This window comes from Centroberyx affinis, unplaced genomic scaffold (assembly GCF_046629955.1).
Source record: "Centroberyx affinis isolate AG114_WGS23_722 - 3 ecotype Tasmania unplaced genomic scaffold, CSIRO-AGI_Caff_v1 ptg000108l_1, whole genome shotgun sequence".
Classification (NCBI taxonomy): Eukaryota; Metazoa; Chordata; class Actinopteri; order Beryciformes; family Berycidae; genus Centroberyx; species Centroberyx affinis.
The window spans coordinates 570180-595423 of NW_027278810.1; the positions used below are offsets into that span (position 1 = coordinate 570180).

A 25244-nucleotide genomic window follows, 5' to 3' on the forward strand; every position below is an offset into this window, starting at 1 on the left:
GAGGAATTGGATATTAATTGTGTTCCATCAGAGTTGATTGCTAGAGAGGTGCGCACATGTTTGCTTGTGTGGCTGCATGTGGTGCGTGTGTGTATGTGTGTGCACGTGTGTGTGTGTGTGTGTGGAAACTGCGTGGGCTGATGAATCACAAATCTATTTTGGTATTGGAGAGAAGCGACGCTGAGCATATAATTACAGTCATCTCTGTCAGTGCTGGGAACTCCTTTGGAGAGTAGGACATGTCCTCTGTAGGTAGATTAACACTCACACATGCACAATAAAACACAAGCGCAATGTGAAATAACATACTCATATATTTATATTACATATATTCACGCACGTAAGCTGGCCTCCAGGTGCACACTCTTCCACAAACACACAGCAACACAGTTCCCTGACTCACTGATTATTTCTCTCCGAGGTTGAAAAAGCAGATCCTCCATTCATCCGCCGTAGGAAATGATACTTTTAAAAGCACAGGAGAGCAGAGGTCAGAGTGCCCACGTCTTACAGCGCATGAAACGGACTTGAACAGCCTTTATAGATTTCCCTTCTTGATCCTCTTTTCACCTCTTAAGGCTTACATTCAGCTCAGCTCTGTGGGCATTGGGGAACCACACTGGATGTTTTATTCAGTATAAATCTTGTTCATTTACCAATGTGCTTTGTGCCAAGTGGATAGAGTTGTCTCCTCTCCTCAGCTGTGAAATTAGAACTGGGGAGAAAATAACTCTGGAGGGTATTACAGAAAGACTGAGAGGGATAAATGTGTGCCCGGGCTTATATGTGCGAATACATCTGTGTGCAGTGGTGCATGCACAGTATGTCTGTGTCTGTATGCTATACACAGCACACTCAAATGTTTGAATGTCAGTGCTTTCATGCATGAGTCTATACTGTAATTACAGTGTATACTGTGTATTGTGACACTGTCTGATGGCATATTTGCATGCGTTCTTATGTGTGTGCATGCTCGAGTTAGTTTAGTTGAGAACTGTGTGTGTGTGTGTGTGTGTGTGTGTGTGAGTGTGTATAGCCATCCTGACCTTCATGATGGGACCGCACAGAGAGAGCAGGCAGGGGTCAAACCCACTCTGCCGCTCCGCTAGGAGGGGAGGGGGGGGTGGCAGGGGGGGTGGTGGCAGGGAGGAGGTAGACTTTATTAGCGATTAGTGCAGAGCCCCAGGGGGAGCCAGCTTCAATTACCGCACACAGCTTGCCTTCCCCAGCCACCGGGGAGCCTAACCGCACACTACAAAGCTGCAGCAGAGATACCACATCTGGAGGAGGCATCTCACTCGTCAAGCCAAACACCTTCAAGATAGACTTCTGTGGAGAGGAGGGAGGAGAGCTCAATCAGAAACGCTTCTGAGCGGGGGTGAGGGAGGGCTGGGCTGTGATTTGTACTAAGGGTTGAATTGAGGATAGGGCGATGTATTGTTTCTGTCACACACATATTTCCTGAAATTTCTATGGAGTTGATATTTGAACATTATGCATTTTATCAACATGCGGAATATGCATCAGTGCTTCAGTTTTCTCCGCATTCTTCTTGTTGTGAGATATCCACATATACAGCAGCAGATCATATTCAGATATGTTCAAACATATTTTGTGATGTCTTTGATATGCTCAAAATATGAGTCAGATAACAGTTAATAAAGAGATATTTCTGGATTCATGGGGACTTTTTGTTGGTTTTGTAATGGAATCATTGGAATGCCCCATATCTTATCATAACATGACCAAAAGCCATATTTGAACCCAATATTGCTACAAATTTGTTTGTATTATAAAAAAAATATTGATATGCAACAGATAACATCTGTATTCTAAACAGAGAGTCCATGTATCCTTATACACAACATGAGGTCATATTTGGAGCTTGTATATGACATGGGAAACTTTTAGGATGTTTGTGAATATCCTATATACTGAGTCAACGTTGGCCCACATATAGTGCATATCAACAAAACTGCTCAAAATATGATCCAGATTCCACCAAGAATAATAAAAATATCCACCCAAGATATCTCTTTATTCTTGGGGATTTTGTCCAGTGAAAATGGTGGATCAATTGAGAGAGAGAGAGAGAGAGAGAGAGAGAGAGAGAGAGAGAGAGAGAGAGGGCAATGGAAGGGAAGAGGGAGTCGAAAGGAGAAAAATTCTTCTCTTTGCTTACTTTGAGTGGAGCAACCGCCCCTGGGAACACAGTATTTTTCTTTTATCTGAATTAGCTCTCACTAGCTGCCCAGCTCTGCTGCAGCTTGAGAAGACACCAGTGATAGCACTGATAGACAGAGTGGAGAAGCATAACTGCTGCGCCGCAACACAATGGGACCAACCTCAGACATTTTTCCACGGGGGAAGCAGCTTCTCCAAACAGTAGATCATATTTCATTTTGGATGTCTTTGTGTTTAAATGCAGCGTTCACACTGTACTGAGAACAAGCTATTAGGTTTATGTATTGTAAGCCAAGCACAACAGTCTCCATGCCAGTGACATGTTCCCAGTCCAGAAGAGGCTGAACTGCATAGGCCGACCCCCCAGTAATCTATAAACATCTGAGAGACACGCACTCCCACACACACACATACAGCCCAATCCCTTCTCCTCACATGGGACTAAAGATAATTGGATTAACGCTTTGACTCTAAGAACTCTTTCCTTCACAGCTTATGGCACCTGGAAGTACTGTGACAGTGTCATCTTCCACAACAACAATAGCCTGACGAATTAAACTGAACCAATAACGGCTCTAAAAAGAGTTGAATGTGTAAAATAGAGCGTGGCACGCATTTCAAAGAGCAGGAATCCTTAGTGGAAAGAGACTGCTTCCAACCACATGAAGAAACCAAGGCCAGATGCAAAAGAAAAATAGCTCCCCCCCTCCTTTAGAATGCATTTTCCACCTGGTTAAACCGTACAGTCGACTTCAGAGGGAGCAGAATGGTACAATCTGTGCCTCAAAGAGGAGAAAGGGGGGATCAAAGCTGGCACAGCGCTGTAGGAGAGCAGTAACCAAGGCAGCAGAGGATGTTCTGTCTCAACACACACGGAGGCCAAAGTTCCAGCTGCAGAAATACGCGTTGATGTGCCAAAGCAGCTGTAGCGAAGCATCAGGACTGGAGATGATTTGTGACACAGCAGCCGGCCCGCGGGCAGCACACTCATCGGCTGAGGGTTGGAGATGTATTCAGAGTGAGCGGCGTTTGGGTCAGACTGATTTAGTACCGGCTGGCCTAAATTGCCGGGTGACCTTTCGCTCGCCAGCCGAAATCGACAGGTTTGTGAAAAGGCTCCGCTCGCTTCCTGGCAGATCCCTCAGATCGCTGACACTGACGCAGGCCAGACAGCAAAATAAAAGAGCCAGGAAGAGGACAAAGGAGAGAGGGAGAGAGATGGAGGAGAAGAAATGTGGTTTGTTTGGGCTTCACAGTGTTTGGTTTCACGCTGCCTTGTCGTTTTAGAGATCTGACATCTTAGACAGAGGATCATAACACTGAGGTTACAGCTGCTAATTGGGCAGGGCCAAAGGCTCTGTGTGTGTGTGTGTGTGTGTGTGTGTGTGTGTGTCATGTGCCTGTGGGTTTATCTAGGCAGTCATATGTCCCGACCAATCTTACACTTTTTCTCAATTTACTTGACATATTTCTCCACACTAAGGTCCATGCTCTCAAAACAGTTCAGTTCTTTGCAAAACTAACTGTACATTTCCATTGTTTTCACGCAAAATACAATAATTTTTTCAAACACTACACACAAAACTCTCCAAACTAAGGTCCATACTCTCAAAACTGTTCACCCAGCTGTCTCCCTTTATAACTGTGCAAAACTAACAGTACCTTTAACTAATAGTCTAATAATACTGTACATTTTTATTGTTTCCACACAAATAACCACAAATCCTCTGGCTTGTCAGAAATAAAAGGGTTGTTGGGGAATTAAGCCATTGGTTACAATGATAAACTTATTTGTGGTTTCTTTTGAAGCAAGTTGTGATTCGTGTTCATCAATGCTTCGACTTCCTTACTGTATCACACATAGACAAACATGTAAAACCAAAATTGACAAATCCCCTACATGTGAAAGTGTGTGACGAACAGACATTTTACTTATTGTACAGAAAACGTTTCACAAACAAATTATGGCCAAAATTCAATAAAAACAGATTATGGAAATGGATTGTGGAACTTTCTGATCAACCTCAGTATCATCAGTATTCTTGTGTGAATATATCTGAATGTATTATCATATCAATGACGTGTGTAGTTTTGATGTCAGTATTTGTTTTTTTTTAATAAAGATGTGATCCGAAAGGAAAGCAGCTCTTCGTTTTGCAGTGGAGTTGGGCTGTTTTGCAAAATGAGTCTGTGTTGAAGCTTGTGTCAACTGTACCTTCCAAACCAATTGGGAAAAACTGTAAATAGAAATAGAGCAAAGATCAAACTAAGCTCGTCAATACAATACTTGCTCATACAGTTTTCACCACAGCTCATCCCACAAAGACCTCCTCTCTCTTTCCATGCCTTGGAACCGCACAGAGGTGTGGGTGAGTCTCTGAAGAGTGTCAGCGTTAACTGACTCTGGCACCCTCTGCCATCTGGCCTCTCGTCACCGGGGTGTGGGCGATTTAGACATCAGCGGCTGACAGCGTGTGAACAACCTCTTGTGGATTTAAAGGGATTGCGTATCAACAATGCACAGCCGCATACACAGAACATCTAATCAGCCCTGTTTAATGCTGCGTTCGCTCTCTCGGAGGCAGGCGGGAGGAGTCTGAGTGGCGAGGATGCGAGGAGGACACTTGAGGACTTTCTGTTCCCGGTGTCGTTACATCAGAGCTTCGCAGGCAGCAGCTCTCCACCTCCGAGCTGCAAAGCAACATAATTAATGCTCGAGTAGACCTGAGTGTCTCCTCTTTTCTTCTCTCCGCTCTTCTTTTCTCTTCACACTCACCTCTGGTAGATACTTCATCTGGGCTGGCTCCACTCAGCTGTGTGGAATACTAATACAAACATTACATGTCAATAAACAACTCATTTAAACTCACCACTCCGCCCATAACACCTCAGGAGCTGCAAAAGGAGGTCACCTTGCTCCTTCTTTCCATATCTCACTCTTTCCTTCTATTGCTTATATTAATCACTCTTTCCTTCTTTTTACTTATTTAAACACCTCCAGATAACTCCACTGTATTCCCTTTCCTCAGTTACCTCCATCATTATTCTGCCCATTTGCTCTCTCTGTATTTCCGTTAATGTCTAACTACCACGCTCTTTCTCCTCTGCTCTGAGGAGTCCTATTTTGCTGTGAACACAGCCAGCGGCCTTCACTCCCCTCCGTGTTCCTCTGCAATCTCATTTTCCTCTCCTTCGACCGGAACAGTTTGATTTGAATGCCGAACCGCAGCTTTCTCAGTCTCTCTCTGGCTGCGGGCTGTCTATTAGATCAAGGTCTTGGCTTTTTTTCATCTTCAGAAAGGGAGAAGAAGAGGAATCTCCCCTGTTCCTTGGCTGAACGGTGCCCGGAGCTGCCCGCCCCCTTTGGCTCTGCCCGGCACATCATCAAATGAACAGCGAGAGGGGAGGGAAGGAACAAGGGAGATCGAGGAGTGATAGACAGAGCCGAGATCAAGGTCCCGGTGGAGGCCAGCACTCCCACTCACTCACTCCACACTGATGACTCACAGAAAGGCTATCAGCTGGTCGGCTTACCCTCAGCTGCACATTTAGTTCAAAATGGCAGAGGACAAACTTGCCCCGTGCCGTGTTCAAATTACTGCGTAATGCCCCGTTTCATTTAACAGTCCTAAACAGACAAATGCAAATGGGGATCGTGGATCTCATTTAAAGTTCTGCCAATATAATCAAACAAAAAGCGGGGAGAGAGAGAGGTAGAAAAACAGTTATGGAGATTGAAATATTTAGTCATCACTGATTCATGACTTCCTACCCTCAGCATTAGGATACACTATCTATGCCTCTAATTCATACAGATAACACCTATACGCCCATTATGCTGTCCCCTCACCTAAAAATGGATGACCATAACTGCCTCATTACAAGTCTCATAAGCCACCTGCCTTTTTTAAGCATAATGTAGACAACGATCCTCTCTGATATACCATCTCATCATCTGCTCAGGTGTCTCTCTTTCCTGAATGCCTTCCCAAATCACTGAAATAAATGTCACACACACCAACACCAGACACTGACAAAGTTTGGGAACCTGTAAAACACACAGTCAGCAGTGTCTTGGTTGTAAAACATTTAGGAACAGACCGCCTCTCATTCTAGGAGAGAGGAAATAGGCTTTAAACGCTGCTGCAGTGGTGTTGTAATGAGTTTTTGGTGGAGTTCAACACATCTGTCATGTGTCAGAGCCACCACCCATAAAGGTCAAAGGAATTTTTCAGAGTTAGCAGCACGTTTAGTTTCTAAGCCCCTACAACTGATTGAACTTGTGGGTGTCTGCTAAGTTGAATGATGGCCCTGAAAAGGGGATGGGTATAGACCATTAACTCTGAATGTACAGAAAAAAAAATTGGCTGTGAAGAATGGCACTCATTCTGGCTAATGTGGAGTTAAGCTAGAGGTCTGTGTCCATCTAGTGTTCAGGAATGGTAATGAAATGGGTTATGGGTAACTGCTAAGTACTGTATGCCACAGGAATATACTGTGGTCTCCCTAGGCAGAACGAGCAGCTTTGTGTACATGTGTAACTCAGGTTTAGTTTTCATCTCAGCATGACTATTCATTCATCATCATCATCCAGCTATGCGGTAATGTGCTAATAATGTCTACTAGAGTTCTTCAAGTCTGAATCTTTTATACATGTGGTGCAAACCCATCATATTAATTAAATAAAAAATACACTGCTTGGGTTTAACCACCATTTTATTTGGCATAATTTAAAATCATCTCACTGTTAGTTCATTTATACAAATATGCTTTTGTTATATATAAAACAATTACAAATAGATTTCTACAAATCAAGTTCCCAGTGTAAAAGTGTAGTACCACGCACACGGTAGCATACGGACAGCTCCGGGACACAAAGAGAGCCCACAGGTGTATGTTCCACTTCAACAGCATTATCTGAGTGAAATCAGGACATGGCAGAAAAACAAGCTCACCACAGTTGACAGTTTGACACATCATGCACTTACATTCACCCCTCCACACAGTCATACTTATCTGGGAAATTCTCATACTTCTTTCGGCAGATCTCAGACAAACCGCATTATTGTTGTTACACAAAACCTACCGGTCGTGTCAACGCTTCAGTTTTTCTATACTTTACACAGGCCACATTCTAGGTTTACTTATAATAATATGCCTCATTCACATGAATAAATGAAAATAACTGACAAAACAATATGGTAAAATGCTTACTGTTATTACTGACAGTTGTGGGCACAAATAAGCAACCATTTATCACTTAAAAAAATATTTCATAAAACTATATAAAAATCCTCAAAGATCGGGGCAAGGCACTTTCCACCGACAGAGCTCTTGCCACACTTATGTGTCAGTTATGCTTGTAAGCCTTGGCCTCACTGCAGCAGTGCGATGCAGGGATGTAAACCACAACCCAGTAAGAGATGTGGGCCACAAGCGCTCCATTTCACAAATGCACACAGACGTGCTGTGCAAGATGTCAGTTTAGCACCTGTGTGTTATATGGAGGGCCAGGAGAGTGTGTTTATTGGCAGGAAATATTGCATAAAGCTTCTGAAAAAATATGAAACCAAAACCAGAGTTGGTTCACCCTGTATCAAACATATAAAAGGTCTCATGGCACTATAATAAGAACCTTTGGGTTTGATAGCGGAGTGTTGCTACGGTCTTTGGTTTAGATAAGGCACCTGACCAAGTAAAAGGCTCCTTAGACATTGTAGCTAAACTGCTGTTACAAGGTAGAAAATTTTAATTACCACCAAGCTACAAGGCGGTTATCACACTGTGCTTCCTTCAAGATGGAATGATATTCAGCTAACCAACACAATTAAGGAAAAGTAGTATATAGCCTAGCACAAGCCAGTTAAAACTTATGACACTATATGCAATAAGGAATCAATTATGTAGAGGTCATAACCTGTCGAGCGTGAAAAATGTAAGGCAATAATGTAATTGACATAGGGAGAGTTATGAGTTGTGGTTTATCAAATCTGAGTATTAACTACAAAACACAAACATATCTTACTGATCAAATAAACATAGGCTATGACACAAAAAAAATATTCAACTTTGGCCGTGACCACACTCATCATGGGTTAAAAACATTTGAGGAAAAAAACAATTTACAGAGTAAATTCAACATAATTAGTCAAAATGCAGTCACTGTATGACCCTACCCTGTCAAAAAGTTATTCTTAGGCATGGTTTTAACGGCACTCGGTGTGAGCCTGGCGTGTAAGACGTAGACAGAGGAGAGTTGTACTACAACCAGAGACTTCCTGACTATGACAGCTCGAGGAATCCAGTACCAATGGGGGTTAATTTGGCTGAGCCTCATGGACACCTGCTCCTCCATTACTGGAGAGGGCAAACGGTCGGCTGCTTTTAATGGTTCCAGCTTATCTTCAAAGGCCTACTGGCTCCTCCATGCGTGGCAGTGAGAGAGCAGCGCAAGAGGCCGGTAGGGCAGCCTGCCAGACAGCTCTAACATGCCACACTGAGCACAGGAGGAACTGCGGCTCTAAGGAGTTTAACCTCTAATCTGTGCACACTGATTAAGGGGAACTGGCATTTGCCCGGGAGACATCACACCTTGTCTGGACCCAAGTTGCTTGAAATTAACAGTTGTTCACCCTCTGTTTGCTGTTTATTACATCTAAATTTGCAATTCAAAGCATCTAGGTGTTGAAGTTGCTCGAGACTAATGAGATGCAACCTAGGTGAGAGTATGAGGTAGTCATTATTTCTCCACCTGAACAAAGGCAGATCTCTTCTCTCCAGTCAAACAGGGTAGCTTGGTTGGTTGTTTTTGTTGTTATTATGGCTTGTGACAACCATGATCAGCATGAGATTTTATAAGGCAAAGCAGAGAAACTATTAATCTAGAACAGATGTAAAATTGAAAAAAAAAAAGGTGTAAATATCAAAAGTTAAAATGTAAGAGTCCAAGAAAGAGAGAGGAGATCCAGTCTGTTGCCCCCATTTTGGCTTAGTCACTTTGGTGAAGATGGCAATGGAATGAAATCCTCCAGGAGATGAATAAGGAAGAGAGGAGTAACAAAGGAGCTGAAATAAGTCTACACTGGTGGAGGCGGGGCGGAGGCAGCTAGATGACGACCTTCCTCAGCCTTCCTTTGCATCTGTGCATCTCCATCATCCCCCTCCACAGTCCAAGTCCGGGAACCGTTCATTACAACAGCACACACTTCTTGGTGTTCTTTTTCGTGACCGGGTACAACACTGCCCTCACGGCTTCAGCAAACACCTCTCTGACGCCTTCCTGCAGAAGAGCAGAACACTCCATGTACTTGACAGCCCCGATCTGCTTGGCGAGGGCGTTGCCCTGCTGCTGGGTGGTAGGAGCCAGGCCCTGCTCCTTCAGCTTCTTCACCGTCTCTGCGTCGCCCCTCAGGTCCCTCTTGGTGCCCACCAGTAGGATGGGCACGTTGGGGCAGTGGTGGGACACCTCGGGGTGCCACTTGTGCCTGACGTTGGCGTGGGAGGAGGGGCTGCCAATGGAAAAGCAGATGATGAAGACATTGGTCTGGGGGTAGGAGAGGGTGCGCAGACGGTCATACTCCTCCTGGCCGGCTGTGTCCCACAGGTTGAGGCTGACGGTGCGTCCATCCACACTCATTTGGGCACTGTAGTTGTCGAACACGGTGGGAATGTACTCCTCAGGGAAGGCATTGGTGGTATAGGAGATGAGCAGGCAGGTTTTACCCACTGCCCCGTCACCCACCACCACACACTTTATGGTCTGCATCCTGCCTACGACCACTGGGGCTGCAGCACCTGAGAACTGAGAAAGGACACCTGGGTAAATATCAACTATAGTGTCCATGCTCAGTCAATGATGCTAGACTAAGCTTTATATTGCCAGCGATAAGGGGATTCATTTAATAAACACTAAATGACAAAAGTTACAACATTTGGGCAGCAACCTTACGACGACAGCTTATACTGTGAAACAGCTTTTGCCTCAGTTTAGCAAACGAACTAACCACCGTTAGCTGATCGACGTAACATTAGGTAGATGAGTTACCGTTTATCTCTTTGAAAGTTTGCTTATGAGCTGAAATCTGATCGAAATGGTACGATTAAGTCAACCGTGAGACAATAAACTATTGGCGTCAATTATTTCGCATTGATCATTAATGGTCCCAAGTTACTAGGCGTTCCCCAACTAGCTAACGGTGATAGCATCAAGCTAAGGAACTAGCGCATTTGGTGGCTACCAAGCTAGCTAGTTAGCAAACAAGTTGAAAGTTAACTTGCTAGCAAATTCTCAACAAAATCTATTCCTGGCCCCACACAAACCTACCAGTTACTCTTAAAAAATATATTGTATTCCATTCTACGAGTCTGAACTAGTGGTTTGCAATAACAGTGAACTTTTAAGGATTTTGTGACTTACCGCCACTTAGCTTTCGATCTCTTTTTGCCTCGTACAGTCAATCACAGCCGCATCCGGGGAGCTGTCCATTACGTAACTTCGACGTAGAAGTACACTGCAAAATGGTAGTTGTAGTTTTGGTTTACCACAGTCGTTTGTGTGACACTAGATGGCACTGCTAAGCCATTTTAACGCCCGATGATTTTTCTAACGTTACCACCATTTTCCAGCTCCACTTGTGTTTGAAATGCAGTGCTATCGATTCTGTCCAATACAGACGATCAAAGAGAAAAGCAGGAAAAGGCACGACCTGACCCTGTATTTGTTCTGTCTACTGTTCATTTATATGATCCGCCAAACATCACTTATTCTCAGCTTTTACACTCAATTCTTACTACTCACTACACTAATATGGTGGGAGAACATGATGTATTAGTGTAGGGATAAACCAATGAGCTCTAAAAGTTGAAATTTTATTCAAATGTGTGCTGCTTGGTAGATCTTGTAGGCCAGTGATTCTCAACCTTTTTCATATTTAGGACCCTATTTGATGAAATTTTGTCTCTCGGACCCAAATCTGTGAATATTTTTATTGTTAGATATGATTTTGTCCAGAATCCCATGACTATCTGTATTGTAGGTAGTGAGATCAAAATAGTCATTCTTCTACATTCAATAATTGTATTCACTTCTTGTAAATTAAATAATGGTGAAGTTTAATAATTCATTAATTTGCTGGGAACCCCCTGGAACCCCATCAAGGACCCCTGGTGGTCTCCGGACCCCAGTTTGAGAACCACTGTTGCTATGCAGAATTGAATGATGGCCCCTAACAATTCAAAAAATAAACTGAGTCATAAGGATGCACGTTTTTTCCATGCAAGCGAACAGCACGGGATCAGTTCATGGATGCAGACTTCCTGCTTTAGCCTTACCTTCTGTTAGTGTTGATACCACCACTGATAAACAACACTTCTTGTTTCACAAGATGCACTGATTCACCTCCGTAGTGTAGAAATATGATGGAAGTTGGACTAAAGGATGACTTCATTGTCTAAAAATGTGACCTCATGACTACAAGCATTGCACTTGCTTCTTTAATCAATGCTAATGATAAGCTGTCTCTCAAAAGTGACACCTTCTAGAAAAGGCTTCCCTAAACCAGCTTTCCATCTAACATGTAAACACTGCCCGCAACAGTGAGAGAGAATTTCCTGGACATTCAAGAGACTGGATTCATGGATACAGAGTTTCTGCTTTCGCCTTACCTTTTCTGTTCGGTCTTGCTACTTGCTACTTGCTCTTACACCACTAAATGCCACAGGATCCTGCATACATATATTGCATACAAACAGGCTATAAAACAATCTTGTCGCCAGTGTTTTTGACCTTATCCCCTCTCTTTGGTCGGCCCTGGTCTTAAAGCTCATATATCACTTATTCACCTTCAGACAAGTTATTATTCTCACTAAGCCAGTGCTTTCAGATCGGTGCAGAAAACATGAAGGCAACTAAAAGAAGGATCACTTTAGACTACTCTGGCCTGCACCCCTGGAGACCCGTTGATGATGTCACCTCCATACACTGAAGCAGGTTAAGAGGCCAGCGCTGACCGACAACCGGACACTCAAGAACACAAAGAGGCACCAGTTTATTGCCTTTCCCAAGAGGTTCTGGCGTCACTGTGGCCTATAAAGAGAGATTTCCCACTGGGACCCTACACCCACAGTCACCCTCCACCCCAACCCTTGCACCTCACTATTCTGCCAGGAGATTCCCCGGGATGCCTGTAGCATCTCCATGACAACAGGGGGTGAGGGGGGTGACTGTGTCAAGAGATGCAGTAAGAGGGAGAGCAGGGAGGAGAGGGAGAGAAAAGTAAGGGAGACATAGAGAGGAGTTGTAAGGCAGAGGACAATGAGGTGCTAGAGCAGCAGTTGACGATGAAGCGTAAAGGCCTTGAAAATGAAAGCTCTCTAAGCGGATTCTGATATGACCATCTGCAGGCTGTGTGTGTTTAAGAGAATGACAAAACCTTCAAATATTGCAAAGTGTGCACATGAAGAACAATACAAAGATGGAGAACAGCTGCATATACCCAGAAGATAGGTACTTTTTAAAATTGAACTCAACTGATGAGCGCTTTCTCAGACTGCACTACTATTCTGATTACCGTCTTTATTTCATCTTCTCTTATTTACAAATTCACACATTGCAGTGAATAACAACCAATGCTATTCAATTAAGTTATAGGATCTTTTGATAAAAAAATGAAACAAAATGACAGAAGAATTACAGTAATCATCTCCACGCAGCCTCTTCATCAGTTTGTAAAGTGCATCAGAATGATGAGGCCTCTCAAAATGAGGATGAACAGTTCAATATCATACCGATTGCAGTTTGGACTAAAAACAGCCAAGAGAGAACACAATGATCACTCAGCCAAAGGGTCACAGTATTCAAAATGTTTGGACAATTTGACAACTTGCTAAAAAACAACAACAGGAATATGTTTTGTTTTTTTCTACACCACTGTGACTGAAACAGTTCCATAAATTACAGTTCTTATAAAGCACACTAGCAGTAATGGCTAGGCACAGAGTGGAGTTCACTTGGTTGAAGGCATTTAACTTAGATGAAATAACATAAGTGTTCATATGGAGAACTGCTGAAGATGGGTTGTAGTGCCCTATTGCCTGCACAGGACACAAATAGATGTGTATGGAGGTAGGATGTAGAGCAACTACTTTCTGTGTGCAGAAAACAAGTCAGTGGGTGAAAACAGATGAGATGAAGTGGCTCTGTTGTTCACAATGCAGGTCCCCATCACCTTTCTAGAACTCTACAACATACACATTTTATAAAAGCTGAACTAGAGTTGAAATAGAACAAGACCTGAACAGGGACCAAAAGATGGACTGATGACGCAGTTCATTAATACCCGCATATATATACTGTAGACCCAAGTCCGTTAAGGCACGAAAGGTGTGAACAAACTGCGGAGTACAACTGATGAACTGAGGGCACCTATTAACTTCCATCACCTCCACAGTGGTGGTGGAGCTGTAGTGGGGCGAGGCATTTTGGGACCAGGAATGCGCGTAGCTGCAGGGATTTTAGAGCTAGCGGCTGGGGCATTTGTGCTTGTTGTCTTAGCAGTTTTGCTTCGGGCTGCAGATATGACAGCTGTGCGGATGGTCTTGGCTGTGGCAGAGGATGGGCTGTGGGCAGTGCGAGGCTGGGAGGGAGTCTCAGAGTTCGGGGCAAGTCGTTTAGACACACGGAGAGGGGTGCCTCTAATGAAGGCTGTCTGGCTGCTGCCTGAGACTTTCTCTGGGAGAGATCGGTCTGAGGTCCTTCGGGTCAGGTTGGGTTTTCCCGGAGTCTGTGGCTCACTTCCAGTCTGTGCCCTCTCCCTTGCACTATTACTTCGTTTCACCTCTGCCTGAATGCTGGCGGGCCGTGTGATAGGAGATGAGCGCATAGATAAACTGCGAGGAGCAGACAGGCGAGTGGGGCGAGGGGGAGTGGGTTGGTCTGTAGGGGCTGGGAGTCCGCTTGAAGGTTCAGTTTTGGAGCGCACCCTGGGAATACCTGTGCTATTGGAAGGTCCTGCGCGTGACACAAGTCCCCTCTTGGTGCCTACTCCACTACGCACAGGGGTCTTCATGGTTCGGGTCTCCTCCTTTGGTGTTGGCGACCCTGGAGATGTCCCCTCCCGAAGGTCAACTTCCCTCTCTTTCCTCCACTTGGAACAGAGGCTCGGTGCGGGTCTTGGGAGTGGGGAGGTTGGGGGTGACAGGGCGTCATAGGATCGGAGGCCTTTCACCAGAGTGTGACACTCCAGTGTCTCGCCCACACGAGAGTATGACCTTGCCATTTCCCTCTCAGGATTTGGCAGGCCTGAGTACTCCTCTGCCCGCGGATGGCTAAGATCTGGTAGACTGGAGGGCATCCAGTTCTCTTCCACAGGTGTGGAGGCCGCTTCTGTGTCTGCCTGTTTTGTTAGCCCTCCTTCAGGCAAACGCATCAAATGGACAGCACTAGATGTAATGGTAGACCCGCTTGTTACCTCTCTCTCCTGTGGTTGTGATTGGAAGCTATCTGGAGCATCTATGGATGATACTGATTGGCTCTCAGAAGGCTGGTACGTTAAAGTCCTGGCCCTGGTGTCACTATGAGAGTGTATTCCAGTAGTATGAACAGGGTTTGGTGCCGACTCATTAACTGAAGAGTCATTAGACTTGGTCTGAAGAAGGCAATTACTGTCTGTCACTGGCAGGCCAAACCTGTGTTTACGAGTTGAGTTCTGGCTTTTAACATGGAGGGCAGCAGTAGCAGTGGTTATTGCAGCAGAGTTTGTACAGGAGCTCGATGAAGATTTAGTGGTCATTGAAGCCATATGTCCATGTGGAATTTGAGTTACTTCTTTTTTAAGTCCACATGTTTGTGTTGCAGTCAAGTCATATTGGCTTTGCGGCACATAAGAAATGGTGTCAGGTCTTTGTTGCGTGACCTTCAAGGCAAGTCCATGCTCAGAATGGCTAAACGTAGCAATGTGTGAGACCTGAACTGCTACCATGGTCTGGTTGGCTGCTTGGTATTGGCTGGGCTGGGCCCTGCTCTCCCTACCCAGAGCTGTTCCCTGCTCACTGGGGGAGGCTGTGCGGTCAGTCTCTGGGGAACTACAAAGCACAGTGGTGGTCTCGTGGTCAGAAGAATTGTTATGGTGGTAACTGGCTGAAGTTGGACTGCTGCCCAGCTCTGGGAAGGCCTTGAAGGTGGATGTGTTCTGGAGGTGGGTGGTGTAGTTTTGGAGGTGCTGGGAGTGTCTGCGGGGTTCAGAGCTCCTCAGGCTGCGTCGGCTCCAAGTGTGGCTCAAGTTCTTCTCTAGGAGTCTCTCCAGGTCATCCTGGTTCTCCTGACAGTGGGGTTCTCTAGCAAGGCTCAGGCCCAGCTCCAGCCCCGTACAAACAGCCAAAGAGCGTCGCTTTTCCCCCATCTCACGTGCACGCTCAAGCCGTTTCTGTTCCTTCAGCTCCCGCTCTGCATTTTCCTGTGGAACAGGGAGAAAACATTTGACAATGAACCTCAGGGATGTGTCCAATCTAAGTGTCTAATTATCTATAAAAAAGTATATATTTTTTAATGAATAGACATTTGCATCCATCTATAGATCTAACCTGGACAGCCTTTTGAAAGCGATGGCAAAATGACTGGAAGACCCTACAAGCCTCCTCTAGTTTGAAGGTGCTGTCGTCTTCACAGAAGAACTCCACCAGAGCCTGACTAGACATCCTCATGCCCTCCACCTCATCCTCCGCCTCCTTCAGGCGCTCCTCAGCCACCTGCACACAAATGGAAAACATATTTTACTCATTTGTTGAAACAACTGCTCCACATTTTATAATCTTGCACCAATTTACTAGTCTCCATAAAATACATTAAGTTAAAGTTTTGATCAGGGATTGGCTGTCGTGTTTAACCTCTAGATTAAGTTTTAGTTCATTAAACAGTGTTTTATACCTCCAGGAAAGGCTGTGTCTGCTGTTGAATCTCTGCCTCAGTCTGGATGTTGACCTTGAGGGCCACCACTCTGCTTTGTAACTTCGATAAGTCCTCCAACACAGACTCCTCACACAACCTGGAGAGAATGAGGGGACAATACACAATTACAGTAACATCATCATTATGGAAAAAAGTTAACTCCTACACACATAGGAATACTAATGCATTAACTTATTTTCAGTCGACATCAAGATCTTACAACTGAAAATGAAAATTAATGCAGAGGTTATCCTGTGTGTGCAGGAATTAACTTGTTTTATATGGACTTGGAACTTCATAGGGAGCAATTACCTGCACCACAAAAGAGAGCGCAATGGTGTGCGTGTTATCCTTTACTTTTGTTAATAACATAAGCATTCCCATGCTTTAGAATTTCAAAAGGTTAACAGTCAGCACCTAGAGCATGGAAGAAAGGTAATAGAAACATAGCATGCAACTCTCCAGCAGAGCTAAAATATTGGCTTGGAATATCAATGTTGTCATGACCCACTTTCACTCAGGCAGCTAGCTATTGCTAACAGCTGGGCTCCTAGTTCTGATACAAGGACGAAATAGATTTACATTACAACTTGTGTTTTAGCAGTCAGTTGGGGGTGTATTTATGTTATTAGGCAGGGCTTGTATATTCCCCGAGCCTCAATCATTATTTGACGTGATGGGATCCATGTTTGGGAAGTGACTGACCTGGAGGCGGAGCCAACATGGCCTAGTTGGCTGGGAAATGACAGCAAACTCTGGTCCTTTTTCACAGCTTCCTGCGGAGACAAAGACAAATGCTTATCCAGCTATTGTTTCAAAAGAATCAAGTGGTCATTTGCTAATGCTGACAAAATCATATCTACTGTGGGACAGTCTGGCTTGAGGGTCTTGAGTGGCTACTCTAAACAATTTGCAGTCAGAATGAGATCGTGTCTTGCATTAAACTGTTAAAACAAATTTCAAAAACTTGTTTCAAGCCAACCATATACAAACAGCTTTTTATACTCTGGATTTTAACAAATCCCTTTTCACTTCATAAAGAGAGTACTGTTCAAATTTTAAAAGTGAGTTAGCAGTCAAGTAAATTGCGGTTTTCCCTTACATTTACCCTCAATTCTATAGTTGACCAGGGGATGCATTTGACTTCTTTTGACAACGGGGTACGCCACCCATTTCACCCCCCCTCCCCTCCCCTCCCCTCCCCTCCCCACTCCACTCAAACTGTCTCCGTCTGGATAACAAAAGAGGTTTGGAAGTGAACTGTGTTTTTTTTACTCCTGTGTGTTTGCTTCCTTCTGCATCTGCAGAGTATTACAGGATGTTCTCTTATCACAACTAAATCTCAGATCTTACCATAGCAACAAAATGCAGTAGATTCATGCCCGGCTTATTGGCTTTGGTGTCGGCCAGTTTGAGTAGTGATGAAATTCGGAAACCAGCAGCATTTCCTGCATATCCACCCTGAAAGACGACGCACAAGGTCAGGCTAACATATTCACACAACATGTGACGTCTTTAAACAAACAATGTTACAAAACCCAGGTGCATAGTCAGAGTGACGCTCTTGAACACACACCCAGACCCCTTACGCCCGGGTCATTGTACACAGATAAAGGACCGTTCCTGCTTTTATCTGTTGGGTTGAAGAAAAGAAAAGAAATAAAAAAGAGAGGAGGCACTCACAGCATTCATATAGTTCCCTGCTTTCAGCACCAAACGAAGGATGGAGTGCAATTCAGGACAGCTCAGCAGTTCTGGGAGTGAAAAACAAAGATTCAGTATGATCTTTCATGTCTCAAGGTTGTTATATGATCTTTGAGTAGTTGACATCAGGGCCACCCTTGCAATGAGTCAGCAACTTTTGTTTTGAAGACCCTTGACATTAAAGCTGGCTGGTGTACAAACATTTTCATTGATAGCAGGTGACTCCAAAACTATCCCCTACATACCCTCTATGCAGTAAGTCATCCTGAATGCTAACCACGTTATGCCATTTGCATTCTGGGTCTAAACTTCACCACCACTAAACCTAAATAGGAGCACTTAAAAGGGCAAAATGGACAAGCTATATAGTAGTGGTGAGCAGGCGTAGCTCCCTGCTGTTACTTTACCTCTGGCCGCCTCCCTCAGACATCTGGCTGCCACACACAGAGAGGTCACAGCAGGGTCAAACTCTTGCTGCAGGATCATGGCATCCAGACGCAGCCGAAAACTAATGGAGGAAAGAGAAGGATGGATGGATGAATAGATAGAGGAGGGAGGGAGCGAGAGGGGTGAGTGATGATGGAGAGGAAAAGCCAAGCCTGATCAATCATCAGTTAAACAAACACATGTCAGCACAACGCGAAAAAGCAGTGAATCTGCACTGAGTGTGTGCGCATGCGTGCATGAGCAGGAGAGTCTGCTATGAGTCACAACACTAAGAGGAGAAAAGACAGATTCACCAAAGCTGTAATCAAGCTGGAATTTGTGGCTAAAAACAAAGAATGAGTCAAAAGTATTGGGGATACACTTGGTAATGTTATCCAAGCTGAGGCGGGGTGTACCTGGGGACTTCCACTAGCAGCAGCAGGAAGAGGTCGGGCTCTCCAAGCCAGCTCCGCTCCCCATTGAACCTCCTCAGGCGGGACTCCTGAGAGAGAACAGATGATAAGTAAAAATCTGGAAAGCAGCTTCGACAAGAGGAAAAATCTGGAATACTAAAACCCAACATGCCGTTAACAGTCAATTCCAATATCTTTCAGCGTGGCCCTTGTCAGGAAACTCTCCACATCAGACGGTATGGTGTAATGGCAAACTTTTGATCATGCTAAATCAGAGCCAGATGATGGGTAGGAGGAGGGGGAGGGGCGGAGGGGTTGTCACTGCTGTATTTCTATGCCAGAGAAGACGTACAGCACTTTACCTCCTCGTTGTCGGGCAGCAATTTGCAGAGCTCCGCGAGCTTCTCCGCTCCGTAGCGCTCGCCAGCGCCCTGCCTGATATCCTCCACTATCTCCTTAGCAGGCCTGTGGAAAAAAACGACAACATGCTAATCTTTGGTATGACAGCCACCTTTAACATGCAATGGGGCTACCTGGGACAGAGCTGTAATCCATCACTGATTCACAGGTTTACAGAAGTGAGGAAAAATAATAAGCATGACACCCACGTAAAAAACTCCTTAAAACTATTACTCGGATCATGGTGTGTAATGAGCGCCATCAGCTTTGTTGTACCATGATCACACATTGAGGCTTATCCCCATCTTATCACCCTAACTGTTGGGGGTAGGGGGGGGTTTGACGCCACGCTGGCGACGCAGTGTGGCATATCCACTGAACAAATAAAGGCAGACACACACAAAGAAAATGTCTGAAACCAAGGGCCTTGGATGTCAAGGTGTGATTTGAAAGACCAGAAAGTGAGCTGCCCCTGACTGTTTGACCTCTGCCTCACTTCCACTCAGTGACACATCTGTCCTCTACTCCATTATCCTCTCCCCTCCCCCTCATCACTCTTAGAGCCCATCTCACATACTCATACCCCATTATGTGTGCGCTACTGTGTATAGCCTTTATTCCCCAACATATTCCTCTCACTCAGCACCTCTCACAGTTCCAGGCCTAAGTCAGAAGAGGCAAACATCAAAAGTGGATTGAGAATGAGTCACTCTTTCATTTTCATAGGCACTTTCATAGGCAAAGTTTTAACAAAGGACCTGTGGTTTAACAATCTTTGGTTTTGTTGTCCACAGTAGTTCTATTGAAAACAAAATACTGAATTGAACAGCCCACAACTAAAAATAGAACATAATGCAAAGGTGAGGAAGTGAGTGCTCGCACATTGGTGTCTGCCAAAACAGAAAACTTGACTTTGTTCAAACTACACCCTTATTTCAACAGTAGGTCTATCTGCTTGATCATAGCAGAAGGCAAATAAGCTCCCAAGAAGACAAATGCTTGTGTGCAGAAGAGGCTCTTCTCGCATAATGGCTTTCCCCTACAAGTCCTGACAAATCTAGTTTAGAGAGACCTGCTCTTCAATTAAGATGCGCACAATTGAGTCTCCATGAACTTTCATGTGCCCGTGCGGGCATGACTTTTCCCTTTCTCTGTCTCTCAATTTATATCTACAAAAATTACATAGGTCATGATTTCCAAAGTAAAAAAAAAATAGTTCAGATGACATCTTAAAAGTGTGCCTGAGCTATTACGAAACATCCCTATTCAATACAAGAACTCCAACTTTGTTTGAGCCAGGCAAACATGCTGAAGAGGCTTTAGGGGATGGATGAATACAACAAGCCTCCAGTGGGGTCTGTCTCTGTAGGGGGTGGCTTTTACATTAGACAGTCTTTAAGGGTGTCAGCAGGTGTCAACTCAGACTCCTAGGGTGACTGTCTACAGCCGCCCCTCACCCACCATCCTGCTTTAAGAGCTCCAGCCCAGCTGCTCCGGGTGCCACCTCCCCTGCACCTGTCCCCTCCAATATGCTCCGTCCTCTCCCCAGCCTCAGACATCCCCTCTCTTGACAAGTCTTCACACTTCTGACACAAACCCATACACACACACACACACACACACACACACACACACACACACACACACACACACACACACACACACACACACACACACACACACACACACACACACACACACACACACACACACACACACCTCTTTGACATAAGGCAACACTCTCCAGTCCATCTCAAGTGCGACGTACTCTTCCCCTGGGCACAATTCTGCACACTTCTGTTTCCTGCTCTTAAAACTAATGGCACTTTTGACTGTTGGCGTATGACCTCAAGCAAGGGCAAACTAAAGGACTGTGTGGCTGCAATAACTTTGTGTCTGACACCTGCAATTGTTCAAGTGTGCCAGATAGTTAGTAGTAATATAGAGGCTTACATCTTGAACTGACGCAGAAATATTCCAATGTTCATACTGCGCTTGGAGTCCAATAGGGAAATCTGTAAAGAGACAAACAAGGAAAGATACTTTGATCTACAGGACAAAGAGCGACTCATTTTCACTATCTTTATGTTTTGTCTTGAAATGAGAAACATTTCACTGCCATCCCCGCCCTGACCTGCTCCATTGTGCTGTCCTGCGGAGACCTGCAGCGCAGCAGAACAGACCGGCGCCTCAGGGTGCTGCTTCTGTCCTGGGGCTTACTGTCTTTCTGCCCAAACAGCTCATCCAGAGAATGGAGGTCTATGGGGAACTCGTCCTCGCCCGTGGCCGCCCCGCTCCACACGCTCTTCCTCCCCTCCACCTTCTCTTTGGGGATGCTCTCCCAGTTCAGCTTCCTCAGCCGGCTCCTGCGGGCGCTGTCCATGCGGCTAAAAGGGGATGTGGAGGACGGAGGTGGGGGAGGAGGAGGAGGAGGAGGAGGTGGAGGCGGTGGAGGAGGAGGAGGAGGTGAGAGGGGAGGCGGTGGAGAGGCGACAGGGACGGGGAGCGTCTCCATGGCTGTCACTTCCACGACAACAGGGGCACCGGGGGGGCGGGCAGGCAGTGTTCCATGAAAGGCACGGGACTCCTTGACGGCCACTGTCAGGTTGATGAGCATAGAGGCTGCCTGGGAGTTTAGAGTGAGGGGTATCGGGGTGTAGGACAGGGTTTAGCTATAATGGGGCATGATGCAGGTGGCAGGTGGGCTAGTCTGTGGGCTGGCAGTCTCTGCTCGGTCAAGGATGTCTTTTCCAGTATCCAATGGGATCTAGTTCAAAGGTCCATCAATCACTCCAGTCTAGGAAACAAGACAACAACAAACATTCTAATCTCAGACAACAGTATTGAACACAAACAGACATGGGATCCAGTTTATGAGTTTCGCAATAGTGAGGTGTTGCAGACTAACCTATAGCCACACAGTTTTCTTTTAAGCGAGGTGATGACCTCAGTTGAATATTCTGTAATTGGCCTGTGAGCTTCTCTGACACCTGGCCTGTCTACTCCTTTCATTAGCATGACTTCAGTGCATCAGCTGATCTAACAGCTAGTTGGGGCTGAAAATGCAACCCCAGGTTCAACTTTCAGTGGAAGTTCAAGGCGTTTTTGGGAAAGTACTAGCTGTGCAAGACGAGCTCTCCCTCTCTCTGGGCTGTTTGAACAGCTTGTCCCATCCTGTTCAGTTTCACTCCACTGCATGCACACACACCTCCACCATGCGCTGCCTGCCCCTCTCCCTTCTAATTAGAATAAATGAAGACTCCACAGGCAAGGATACAGATAGGGCGATGCACAGGTAACCACAAGGCTGAGCTGTAGAGGTTTTGGTGCTAGAGAAGTTGTGGATTTATTATTTACGCTTTGTGGGAGGTTCACATCTGAAAGCACACACTTGCACCAGCAAGTTGTAAGCAGGATTAGTCGGTGCAATTAGGAATGACTCAGAGGTTCAAGTGTCTGATTCTAAGGAAAGTCTGTAATCATGACATGGCTCGGGATTGAGTCAAAAACACATCCTCTCACGTCCTTTACGTGAATCACAACTCCTTTGATCTTTGGCAAAGTTAAGAGATGTGCTTGCTTGCCAAGCTGTTCCGCAGAATACCACATGAGCGCGCTATAAAAACCGACAAAGTGTATCTCACCCTCCATCATTTAATGTGATCTCTATATATCTTGACAAGCGAAAAATCACAGTTTACTAATGTTGCTGCTCAAGTGCTCGTGGAAATAACTGTCGACCCAAACTGGGAGTTGACTAGTGAAGGAAAATGTGGCTTTCTGGCGAACTAATCAACGTGCTCGCAAATACAAAACACAAAATCTTTAACTATCATAATGGTTTAATGTTAAGAGACTTTGCACCAACATTATTCACACTGACTTTTGGTTTAATAAAAAAAAAAGTTATAGCCCTTAGTTATGACGCTCAATTCTAGGTAGGTAAACCTGGGTGAAATTAACTGTGGATTTTTCCCTAAAGTAAAAGTTAACAAAAAGTGTCACCTCCCATTTAAGTTATATGCTATTCTCATGTCTCTGTTGCGGGACAATCCAAACAATTCATTTTACTCACTGCGCGTTGACGACTGCAGTTCTCCGGTGAAGTATCTCCACAAACACCCAATATATTTTTACAAATATTGATAAGTATAAGCTTCAATGACTGTAATTTATTTGATGCATCTCTTTTATCCCGGAGACTTGCCGCTCCGCTGTTTCCAGTCCTCTGTCTTTTCTCAACTTGCAGGGAAACTTCCCCACGGCTCTCCAGGAACGCGCAGGCGCGCCCTCGTACGCAGATATGCCTTTATTGTATCCTCCCAGTTTTCCCATGGGGTGGATTTGGGATTTTCAGGTGCAAGTGTATGTGGGCTCTTCAACGATCTTCACACCACTTTGTCCACTTCCAGACTTCACAGATTTTTTGATGGGCTGGGATTTCTGCAATGTTTACCATGTTGAAAAGACTGGCTAAAAGTGTGAGGATCCTCAACACAATCAATAACCCCAAGCTCAAAACTCTTGCTCTTTTTTGGGTGACTGAATCTTTAAGAGGGTTTTGTTTCAATGGTCTTGATCCCCCATACTGTGCTTATATAACAATGTTTGGCTAGTGCAGATGAGATTGTAGATGAAAGCCTGCCTGCTGTCAGGAGTTGTATTGACAACGTGATAAAGTCTCTATTTCAGGGTAATCATCAGAGGAGGCAGGACTGTGATCTGTAATTGGTGCAGAAGGGCCTTGATCAGGCTGAGAAGAGTATACCACTGAGAACCTGAGAGAGGGAGCAGATGGCTATCAGACATGGGAAATGATGTCCACATTTCTCCTCCCTCCCTGAACGAGGATCAGCCTGGAGAAAGAGAGAGAGAGAGTGAGAGAGAGAGGAGGGACATAGGGTGAAAGCCAAGAGGCTAGAAGTCCCGCTGGGGTGCTGAAATGGCCAGGGAGCCGCTGACAACATGGGATGTAGAGCCATAACACGGCTCTTTCATGCCAAGTGCTGGAGCGCTCCTGGCCCGCGTCACCTGGTGCTCAGGTAGCTGCGTTCATAGGCCACACTGACAGGCACTAGTCAGCACTTCTGGGCCTACAGTAATTAGGGGGTTACGACCCCTCAGATCTGGCTATTGTTGTCCCTGTCCACCAGGGCATGTTATGGTGTACTGGTGCCAGAATAAACCTCTCTCAGGAAACTTCACTTTCTATTCAGTCACTCACTTCTCAGAGTACAGTGCACTTCTCAGAATGCAAGGAAATGCCACTGTTGAGAGACGGCTGCTTTATGGTCCATAAAGGCCCTGAACAGCCCTGTGCAATTCCACATATTGTGCACAGCCAGTATTCATGTAACACGGACGCTGCAACAGTGATTAATGAATAGTAAGGAGTTAACTTGGCATCCCTCGCTTGTTTCACCACAACAGTTGAACTGCGAGAGACAAAACAGTCTGTGATGTGTTTACAGGCCTACTCCCAGCCAGTCCCCCCTTTTGCATAACAGTGCAGCTTCGGAGCTTGTGTTTCACTTGGCCTATTCTTTAGTGAATGAATGTGCATGAGGGTGTTCATGTGTAAGATTCGTGTGTGTGAGCCCGTGTGAGCGCGAGAGGGAAGGCATCGCATTGAGAGTGTGTTTTTTTGTGAATCAGTGCATTCAGGTTAAATTGCTCTGCGTGGACCGACAGCGGTGAGAAACAGTGATTTTTCTTTTTCTTGGTCAATCCATCCCAGAGCGCACCAGGGGAAAGTGATTTGTGTCAACACCTCGGAAAGCGGTGGATCATAAGCGTGAGAATTCTCTGATGTCTCGAGGAAATCCGCTGTCTTTCCCCCTCGATGGACAAATAAGGGTTAACACATGAGACCCCAACACCAACAACTCTTTAGAAGCTCAACCCTGTGTGCTTTAGTGTGATGGGGAGGTTGCAGCCATGCAGCAAGTGTTAGCCCTTCTCCATCTCTCCCTCTTAATCTCCCTTTGAAGTCCCAGAAGGGTTACGTAAAGGTGAAGGCTATTAGCTCCCTCCTCCGCTGCCTCACACACACAAACACACACATATAATCCTGGCCACTCACACACATCAACAAAAACTGAAAAACAGAACTTTTGCTACGGTGATCAAATTCTATACAGTGACCTCTCGTGTAATTGGCTTTTCACACTCCAGAA

At 45.2% G+C, this 25244-nt stretch overlaps 2 protein-coding genes across 2 annotated transcripts; both read right to left on the reverse strand.

Annotated features, from left to right (window-relative positions):
* Positions 1-6882: 6882 nt before the first annotated feature.
* Positions 6883-10650, reverse strand: rhogd (ras homolog gene family, member Gd). Its single transcript, XM_071524704.1, has 2 exons — positions 10601-10650; positions 6883-9985 (listed from the first exon to the last, which is right to left on the reverse strand). The coding sequence occupies exon 2, from the start codon at positions 9947-9949 to the stop codon at positions 9374-9376; it is 576 nt and encodes a 191-aa protein (XP_071380805.1). The 5' UTR covers positions 9950-9985; positions 10601-10650; the 3' UTR covers positions 6883-9373.
* A 2087-nt stretch (positions 10651-12737) lies between these two features.
* On the reverse strand, positions 12738-21685 carry fhdc2 (FH2 domain containing 2). Its single transcript, XM_071525333.1, has 11 exons — positions 21203-21685; positions 21022-21083; positions 19032-19134; positions 18673-18758; positions 18238-18338; positions 17810-17880; positions 17480-17587; positions 16832-16902; positions 16106-16223; positions 15763-15927; positions 12738-15635 (listed from the first exon to the last, which is right to left on the reverse strand). Exons 1-11 carry the CDS (start codon positions 21683-21685, stop codon positions 13620-13622), a joined length of 3384 nt encoding a protein of 1127 aa, XP_071381434.1. The 3' UTR covers positions 12738-13619.
* Positions 21686-25244: the final 3559 nt, after the last annotated feature.

Bases quoted from the DNA above. Each gene is read 5' to 3' on its own strand.
- rhogd (XM_071524704.1), bottom strand. From the start codon at position 9,949: ATGCAGACCATAAAGTGTGTGGTGGTGGGTGACGGGGCAGTGGGTAAA.
- fhdc2 (XM_071525333.1), bottom strand. From the start codon at position 21,685: ATGCTCATCAACCTGACAGTGGCCGTCAAGGAGTCCCGTGCCTTTCAT. The intron at 18,759-19,031 runs GTAAAGTGCTGT...GTTCTCTCTCAG, and splicing joins TGCTGCCCGACAACGAGGAG to GAGTCCCGCCTGAGGAGGTT. The intron at 18,339-18,672 runs GTACACCCCGCC...TTCCTCCATTAG, and splicing joins CTGCTAGTGGAAGTCCCCAG to TTTTCGGCTGCGTCTGGATG.